The sequence below is a fragment of the Dipodomys ordii genome, unplaced genomic scaffold (genome assembly GCF_000151885.1).
Source record: "Dipodomys ordii isolate 6190 unplaced genomic scaffold, Dord_2.0 Scaffold21, whole genome shotgun sequence".
NCBI lineage: Eukaryota > Metazoa > Chordata > Mammalia > Rodentia > Heteromyidae > Dipodomys > Dipodomys ordii.
Window position 1 is genome coordinate 14,098,775 of NW_012267237.1, and position 10,345 is coordinate 14,109,119.

Genomic DNA, 10,345 nt, shown 5'->3' on the forward strand with positions numbered 1-10,345 from the left:
ATAAGTAAGGTAATGAGTACTAAACTGTGCTTATATAAGAATCACAGTTCTAAGTCTCAATTCCAAACATGATTGCCAACATTCCTAATATTCAAACTTGATCTTCCTAGATAGGTCTTTTATTATGCTTAAAAAAAGTAAGATCAGAAGTTGGAGCAATATGTATACTACCATAATGATAGAAAACCAATTAAAACAGTGATTCATTAAAAATAAATAAATCTTTCAAGTATAAAGGACATTTATTCCACTGTAAAATATTACCCTTTATTCTATTTTTTTAATAGCTTAAAGCCCTATGTCCCTCAAAGAAAGACTGGATTTTATTTTTACAATTTTTTTTGTATCATGATGATATTTTACGTTGTTGTTTTGTTTTTGTTTTTTTTGTCAATCGTTGGGCTTGAACTCTGGGCCTGGGTGCTATCCCTCAGCTCTTCAGCTCTAGGCGAGTGCTCTATCACTTGAGCCACAGTGCCACTTCTGGCTTTTTTTCTTTTTGCTTATGTGGTGCTGAGGAATTGAACCCAGGGCCTCATGCATGCAAGGCAAGTGCTCTACCACTGAACCACCTTCCCAGCCCCCATATATTAATCTTTTACACTAGATAATTGGTCTATTATAATTGGAAGCTGAGGAGACGGCTTCTGGTTGTCATTTATTATGTCCAATCTACTAGAGGAAAAATAATGTGATTCATATAAGACTTATATAACATAAGACAAATAATTTACAGTGTACTCACCAAACATTTCAGGAAAATAAAGTTTTTCTGGATAGTTAAACTCTCTTGTAAATCCTCTGTGAATCAGCTCATTGAAAGTTAGCATAAAATTAATGAAGATTAACCATTTTAATTGTAAAAGAATGCAGCATTATTAGGAAGGAAGATGCCATCCGTGAAGTGGCATGGGGAATACATCCTGAAGAGAATGCCGTAGAGAGTACAGCAAACATTTCATTTTCCCTCTCATCCCTCTGTTCAGGAAGTTAACTGTGTAATCTTTTCTATGAGCCTATAAGAGCAAGAAGCAGTCATTTGAAATGAAATGGCAAGGGAGAGAAAATATCTGGTAGAGAAAAACCTAAGTAATACCTCTGTTTATCTTTGCAAGACCTGGGAAGGTCTTCAAGGTCAGATGGGCACTGGGAAAAAAATATGAACTTGAGAAATAATACTATTCACTTGCTCAGATGTTTGCTACACATGGAATATTGGGGTAAAAAGCCACAGGCTCTTTGTAATTGTATGGCCTTCTCAGATGCTACTGTAGGCAGGAGTCCAGGGACAAGAGAAGAGTTTGTTGTAGGACAAGTGCTTTTGGCACAAATCCATTTTAGCTCTAACAGCAGTGACACCAACACAACATTATATGACAGAAGAGTGATTTAGTCCCATCTTCCCTTCAGACAGAAAGGAGAATTGATATTCCTACTCCAAAGGAATATATGCTGACTGTAAGCTAGTTCTGGCATTAAGTTAAACAACTATCCTGACATGGAAGTGCTTAAAATAATAACATTTCCCTAGTTCTCATGGTTTGGGGATAGAAATATCCATTGTGTGTCTGATTTAATATTCACTTCACAGGGTGATAAGCCAGCTACATTATGATATTCAGGTTGCAAATGAACTCCACTAGACATTCCACAGTCATGGAAAGACTGCTGGTATATTTGGAAGGATGAGTTGAACTAAAATGATCAATTGATCATCAACCATATATAACCTCTCATATGGCAGCCTGAGGTAGCTGTCTTACATTCCAGAACAGAATTTTAATGGTAAATATTGAATGAATCGGAGAGAAACTGCATATAAGATTTGCTTTTGAGACTCAGAGGAACATACACTAATGTAAAATATGTGGCAGGAGACTGATTGGGAGGGCAAAGGGAAACAAGAAGTTGGAAATTAAATGTGATGGAAGTTCATCATAGGCATATATGGAACTAGAATGATGAAATTGCTCAAAATTATATCAAAAGGGGTTTAAAGCAGATTAAAAGGAATAATAGAAGAGGTTTTAGTCAAAGTATATTTTCGGAATGTATTGAAATGAAACAAACCCCATTGTTCAATTAGTAAATGCTAAATAGAACAGTGATAATGAAGTTGACTAAGAACCTCATTGAGGTCTGACTATTTTAGACACAGGTATTCAAAGATAAAGCTGTTTATATTTACTCCACTGAGGAACTGAAATTGAGAAAATCCATTCATCAGATTTTTCATAGCTTTCTTTCCTTTAAAGATAAAATTAGCTGCCAAAGTATTATAAATTTGCAACAGGAATAAAATAAGAAGGCAAAATAAGATACTCCACGGGAATTTCCTAAAACTTAAAAAGCAACATCAGCAGAAGGACTGGCAAGATCCAGTTCTTTAAAAATGACTGTGTCAAGGGCCAAACATTATTACTTTTACTATAATATACAACTTGAGAATGATATAGTAATCATTTCTTTATTGTTCTATGCAGCAAATAAGACCTGTCATCTTTCTCATATTAACAGAGTCTAAGAAGTAGTTTATACAAAGACTAATTTATAGCAATCATATAGATTGTGAAAAAATCTAAAGTATTACACTTAAAACTATATTTTTCCAGGTATATTTATTAAAATGTACTGTAATGGAAGGGAAGAAGAGGAAGAAGGGTGACATTTAAAAGGCTGTCTTCAATTTCAGAAAACATTCCAGAATGATCTTTTTTTCTTTTTTCTTTCTATAACCAAACATGCAATGATAGAGACTCAAGGACACTTTGTGGAAGAAAACTTAGCTCTCCTGTGAGTTTTCGAATGTAAGAAGTAGAAAGTGGTGAGGTCACAGACTGACTAGCCCTTCTAGGTATTCATGAAAACTTGCAAACAGGGCTCACTGGCAGTTGTCACAATTTCTCTGGACTTACGCTGTGAGGAAAAGAAACAGGTTTCATAGTTTCCCCAGGAGAGCACTCAGCTGTCAAACCAAAAGTGAAAAACGCCTCAGCAGGGACTCGTTTAAGAGTGTTAAATCCAAAGAATGGCAGTATCACATTGATTCTGTGCATGCCATACTTACTAACTTTACTTGCAATTACGGAGAAATTATACTGTGCAGTGCTTTCTCTGTCCAGTAATTCATTAGTGGCAATGGTTCCTTCAGTCCCATCTACTGCAAAGTAGCTGTCCCCATCCGTCTTCCAATCTATGAAGTACCTGCATGCGAAAAGAGCAGATGCAAATGTGTAATGATTACACATTAATCATAATGGCAGTTGGGCTAACTTGACACAGTTCCTTAATTTTTTTTTCTTCCTGTAGCTATTACCCACTTTGCAATAAAGAAGAGTGTAAATGACAGCTTCTTTATTGCAAAGTCAGTATGCTCAAGGGGAAACTGGAAATAATGAAAGATTTAGTGCTCCTGCTGTTCATATTATTTTAGGGTCTTGACACCTTGAAAGCTCAGCAGAGATCACAATTCTAAAGCTGACCATGGGTTTCCTTAACCTGCTGAATATTAAAACTTTTCTGAGCCATAAAAATTCTGTAACAGTGGATGTGGGAAGGGTTAAGGGTAATGGTGGCACCTGCAAAGAGCTATAAAAACCCTAGACCAGCATCTTGGTATTCTGTGGATAGGAAACACACACACACACACACACTAATGAAAAGAAAAGGAACAGCTAGTTCAAAGATGTAGTGATTTAAAAAACTTGTCTTTGTTCAAATACACATGAAGGGTTTACTGTTGCTAATTAATGTATTACGAAATCTATCAGCACAACTTGCTAAAAAAGCAGTGTTCTTGGATAATGATGTCTTCTTTTTTTTACTATCTGATATTTGGTATAAAGAATGTTGGTTTATATAAAGTTTTTGGACTAGATAATCCAAGGAAAAGAAGAATTAAATGGAAATTACACCTGTTTCCTTCTTTTTTAATGTAAGACAGATGAGCCAGTAGATTTGCTTTCTAATCATAATTATTGTTTTTAAACTTTACCATATGCTAGATATTCTTTATGATTACTCTGCACATTACCTTATTAATTCCTAAAGAGTCTTATGAACTCAATTAATCTCCACATGTTACATAGAAGAAACTTAAAGAATGAAAATATGAAAAAGGCTACATACACATAGCATTATATTTATGCTGGTATTTGGAACAAGTCAATAATAATTACCATACAATCATTATCATATATTCTTAACAATTTTAAGCATAACAGTGTATCAGAAAATATCTGTTAATCACAAGGAAAGATGTTCCTACATTCATCAGCAATATTATTATGATCTGTGAACCAAGGAGAGGTCATTCAGTATAGTGGCTGAAAGCAGATGATACTGCAGACTTCTGTTTGAAACTTCTAGGCCAAAGAAAAGTGATAGGAGTGAATTTTCCTTTGTTCACTCTGAAAAGGTAGCTAAGGTATTTGTCTTTGAAAATAACTAAATTTAATTTTGCCAAGTTTGTTGTTTGAAACTGTAATGCTTTGCATGTTACTGCAAAGAGAAATCAAAGCTAGCTTTCTTTTACAAATGAGATTTATCACCTTCACTTGTCAATAGTTGCTACTACCTCATTTCTCAATGAAAAGTTGCTGAGTATTATTGGAACAGTATATTCCATGCTGTTAAGTTTTTGATACCTCAGCTTTTTGATGAGAGATGGGAGAGTACAGGTCAGTCTTGTGATTTGAATGTAATAGCTTGCCTCATAGGAATTCTCTCAAAAATATAAATGAAGTAAACTTAAAAGCGAGGGAGCAGAACACTATGACTTTAATTCTCCCTTGAATGTTCTTCTGAAAAAGAGAGCAGTTTTTCTAATATTCCTTTCCTTAGCACTTCTGTTCAAATAACTATATGCCAAATTAGAGAAGAAATTACAGACACACACACACACACACACACACACACACACACACACACTTAGATTTTAATACCTGGCTGAGGATCAAGAAGTTCAACATTAGTACCAAGAAAAGGCAACCACTATTCAAACGATGCATCAAATTCAATGCATAGATGTTCTATTCCTGATTCTTGTCCATATAGTGTATATACGTATGTATATATACATTCATAATATAAATATATATACATATATAGTATATATACATATATATAACAACATATTGAGTGCATCAAATGTGACTTATTGAGGATAAGCAACATTATTTTCTGAGTTTCTTTGTTTTAATACTTTTGTTTGCATTTAACCTTGTCTGGTCTCTCCTTGAACTTTTGATTCTCCTACCAAACTTTAAAATATGTTTCTAAAGAAGAAATATGACCTACATATTTTAAAATTATAATGCTTGCAGGTTTGCATTATCTTTGCTTTTTACTTTTCATTTTTATAATCCTTAAGTAGTTACTTGTACAAAGGAGGTGCCATATAACAAAGTACTTAATGAGTATAGTATATCTTGATCAGTGCTACCACCATTCAATGTTCTCACCCCCTTTCAACCTACTCCTTCCCTTACTTTTCATAATTCTGTGGCATATTCAGTGAGTACCTGACTAAATTCTTCATCTCCAGCCCCCTTCATTCATCTACCCCTCTCCCCTTGTCTCCACTACACTTTTTGGATGTACTGATTTCCTGGTGTAACTCTTGTTGAACATTGACCCAATCTTTTTAAGAGAACATTTTATTTGAGCTCTCCATAGAGTTTATTATACTTCAATTATTTCATCTGTAACCACTTGCATACCTCCCAATGTGTTTACTTATAGATTTATAGGTATATTCTATCTACCACAAATGAAAATAATCATTCAATGTTTGTTTTTCTGGGTCTGGCTTACTTACTTAATATAGTTGTTTCCCCTTAATGTAATTCAAGTATTTTCACTTCCTCACAAATGGTACATTCTTTCTAACAGATGAGTAAAATCCTATTGTATATATAGGACCTTGCTTTGATCTATCCATCCATTGAGGGGCATGTGAGATGATTCCATATCTTTGCTATAGTAAACAGTGCTGCAATGAACATGGTTGTTCTAGTGGCTTTACTGCAACTGTGCTTTTGATTTATTGGGTATATGTTCAGGAGGAACATTGCTGGCTCATAGGGTAGTGCTATGTTTACTTTTTTGAGGAATTTCCATACTACTTTCTAGAGTGGTTGAAAAAGCTTATGTACATTAGCTTTCAAATAAATTTGCTCTACCTTCCTTAACCACTTGAATTCTTAGTGAAATATATTCTAGACAATCTGTTTGCCTAACATTCTTTCTTCTTTTCCTTTCCTTAATTTTTTATATACAAATTCACCCTATCTTAACTTCTATAAATGGAATTAATGGAAGCTTAATACCATGAACTTTTAAGAAGACTTCAAGCAAAAATTGAGAAGAGCAATTCTGTAGAGGGCCCTAAAATCTAAATATAGAATAGCTGTGAGAAAGTCAAACAGGGCAAAATCTCTTAGACAAAGTCCCACATCCCATTCCTCTTGGGGTCCCTATGTTCCCATTCTTAGTGAATGCTTTGCAACTTGAGGTTCTCTGTAATATTTCACAAAAGTTCCTATCACCTCATTTTCCATCTCATATTATCCAATCTCTTCAAAATATCCCTGATATCTACTTAACATTTTTGTGTAATTTCATAATTTGTTTTCTGCAGAGTTTGAAATAAATTAAAATTTAATATATGTTTTAACAGCATTAGTTTGGGATGTCATCAAAGTCAGTAGTTATCTATAGTTATATTTAATAAAACAATGCAAATAAAATTTTCTGAGCCTGGTGTGGCAACTCACAATAATAACAGGCACTTAGAATGCTGAGATTGGAATAACTGTGGTTCAAGGTGGTACAGAAAATGCCCTGAGGCCTACCTCAGACAAATTAAAGCTTGTGTGTGTATATGTGTGTGTGACAGAGAGAGAGAGAGACAGAGAGAGACAGAGACAGAGAGACAAAAGAGACAGAGAGAGATAGAGTGTGTGTATTTGGATATATGTATATATACATATATACACATTTATACTGCAGTAGAGCTGTGACAATGTCAAATAGGGCAAGTGTGTGTGTATGTGTCTGTGCATGTACATTAGTCAAAAAGTCATGAAGTGTTATGATTTGAATCTAAAAATGTATATGGTTTTATGTATCAAAGACTTGATAGCGCTAGTAGCTTTCAAGAAATAACTAGAAGAACATGAGGCTCCTAACTTTATTCATGGATTCATCCATTGAAAAACATCTAACCATAAAGATGTTAGACCTTCTTGAAAGAAGCCAATCACTGGAATGGGTCTCGTTTTGGTTCCTTCCTGATGCTTTCCTTAAAGCCATGCGGTGAATAGTTCTGTTCTTTGTTTTCTGCTATGATGTTCATTCTTAACTCCATCCCACATAATCAAATGACAAGGAAAAAACTAAAATTCAGTTCATACTAGTGGTGAAAAGAAGAGCCTGACATGGTATTTTTTACTAATCATTATACTAAATGAGCTTCAAAGCTGGTTTAGTTCATGATATTGGCATTGTTTTCTGGTTCATCCTTGTGCTGAATGATGGTAGGAAAATTACAATTAAAAACTAGCAATATTATCTTCAGTGACACCAGGCATTGATGTATGCCTATAAATCTCATGTATTCTGGAGACAGAGATCTGGTGGAATACAATTTGAGAATGGCCTAGCTAAAATATTAGCAAAGCCCCATCTCAAGAAATAAACTAGATATGTGGACTTACATTCCTGGTTATGTAGAAGATATATTCAGGAAGATAGCAGTCTAAAGCCAACCCTAAGTCAAAAACTCAAAATCTTACCTGAAAAAAATATAAAGTAAAAATGTTCAAGAGGATTATCTCAAGTAGAAGAGCTCCTTCTTAGCAAATTGCAAGTAAAAGACCCTGAATTTCAATATGAATACCACCAAAACCAACCAAACAACAACAAAAATTCCTAGATACAAAATGTGTGGTAATCCTGCCCTATATAACACCTTCTACAACAATCCTATGAAAACACAAGCAAGCACAGGAAAACAGCAAACAGAGCAAACTTCAACATCAAATTATTTTGCATTTGTAATTTTGCATTTCCAACATATTATTACTCCTTATTCTTAAGTGAGAATTCACTTTTGAACTCAATTTTGGTTCTCACACCAAAGAAAGATGACTCGTCCCTCACATTTCCTCAACTGACTTTATTCCAGGTTGTTAGTTATTCCAAGGACACAGAACTAAGACAGGTTTCTGGTTGCTGAACAGGAGCTCGGGTTTTTTTGGGTTTTTTTGACAACTCATCAGAGTGGGTTACGATCAATTACACCAATTGGTGTCATGAGCTTTAATGAGTTAGGTGTTACTCATTAGAAGCAAGAATAGGGATTCTTTATTTCATAAAAATTAGCACTTGTCAGATACTATGTCATGAAACAACACAATTTAAAAAAATAGAATAGTAATCCTTTTGGAGCAACAATATTTCTCTAAATATTCTCTAAAGATTTCTCTTCCTTTGTAACTTACTCCAAGGTGGTAACTATAACCAATTCCTTTGATGGGAAATGTTGTCTTTCTATAATATAATATCCTGTAGGTGTTGTTTTTAGTAATCAATTGTGTAAATATGTTCTTGTTTCATCGTGCTTTTATCAGTCTTCTGAAGACAGTCTGCAGAATATTAAACAATGCAGTGTGTTGTCTACATGTCATGTTCCACAATTCAAGTAAAAGCTCATTTGCTGAACTGTAGAGAATTTTAATCAGGGCTAATTTACCTTTTTCACTGTGTTTCTTATGACCTTTAAACTTTCTTCAATAGATTCTCAAGTTCATTAAAACCATTAAAAATACCAACCTATCTATTTGGTGTTTCCAACATCATATGTGTATTTAAAAAAAAATTCCTTGTGCCAATCTTGTGAGAGTCTCATGAAGTACACTGGTAATGTGTATGTATGTATGTATGTATGTATGTGCATATCTATGTATATTTATATATATATATATATGTATATGTAGTCACCTAAATGTTAACCGCTGTCATACAGAGTAAACAGCTAACTCACACAAGGAAACTTACCTATATTTGCCCTGAAATATACTGTTTTCAGTAATTATTTTCCTTGCTTTTCATAAAACACATATGCTTCTTGGTATATCATTTGATCCCCAATCGCACTGGCATTTAAGAAGGAAAGTATTTACTAAGGATTGAATGCATCTTTCCAAGACTCATGCTGAAATGCCAAAGCCACAGCTGCTGATGTTGAGAAGTGGGCTTCGAGAAGTGTTTGGGTCTGGAGGTGAAAGTCTTTACGCTTGGGGTGATTGCCCCAATGATAGCCATACAGATCTCCCCTTTCCTATCTGCTGGGTGAACATGCAAGAGGACCATATCTTAGAAATGAGATCCGCACCATCCACGGAGACAACTACCATATAGATCATGGACTGAGAATTACACAGAATACCCATGTGCATCATGGCAAAATACCCAGTAATAGAAGCACTTGTTGCTTAATCCCCGTGTACTTGTGTTCTTTAATTTAGCAGCTTGAAGTGTTTAAGAGAGAAGTTGATTGCATGCAAAAGTGGTGATTCTTTAATGAACACCTAAAAGTGTAGATGAAGCTTTGGAACTGAGCAAAAGGCAGAAAAGCTGGACATTCTTTGAATTTGAATAAAGAATCGATGCAAAGAGTGATGCTAGCTGGGGCTCAACAAGAAAGAATAAACAGGGATGGGAGCTAAGGGTCCAGTGTCTCTGAGAACACCTAACCTAACCTGAACAGAATCTTGGTAGGCTACAGACAGCAAAAGCCATTCTGATGGGGTGTGGGAAGGATATTATTGGAAACTGAAGGGAAAACATTTGTTTACCTAATTACATTCTATTGTTCTTGAGCAGAGAGCACTTTCAACTAGATATTTAGCTGAGATCTCTAAGAGAAGTGTTTTAAGAGAACCTCAGTTTGACGGACAGCTTAGGGAAACTTGTGAAAGATGATAAGACCATTCAAGTAAAACTTGTTTTAAAAATAAGAAATCAAAATATAAAAATAAGAAATCAAAATATAAAAAAATCAACTTGAAATGACTCCATCTGTCCATGCTATAAAATATGAGAATCATTTTTTTTCAGAAAACAGCATTGAGTGGTGTCAGGCTGGCCATTTAATAAAGAACCAAAGAATTCATTCACTTGGTCAAGAAAAGATGATAGTAAAAATGAAATTGTAATAAGTAGAATTAAACAAAGAGAGGGTGGGGAAGAAGAAGAAGAAGAAGAAGAAGAAGAAGAAGAAGAAGAAGAAGAAGAAGAAGAAGAAGAAGAAGAAGAAGAAGAAGAAGAAGAAGAAGAAGAG

At 34.5% G+C, this 10,345-nt stretch overlaps 1 protein-coding gene across 1 annotated transcript in view; it reads right to left on the bottom strand.

Annotated features, from left to right (window-relative positions):
* The window catches only part of Cdh12 (cadherin 12, type 2 (N-cadherin 2)), a 228,232-nt gene that overhangs the window by 15,982 nt on the left and 201,905 nt on the right, over window positions 1-10,345 (bottom strand). Inside the window, exon 6 of the mRNA XM_013013866.1 lies at window positions 3,068-3,204. Coding sequence (XP_012869320.1) covers window positions 3,068-3,204 — 137 coding nt within the window. The remainder of the gene's footprint in view (window positions 1-3,067; window positions 3,205-10,345) is intronic.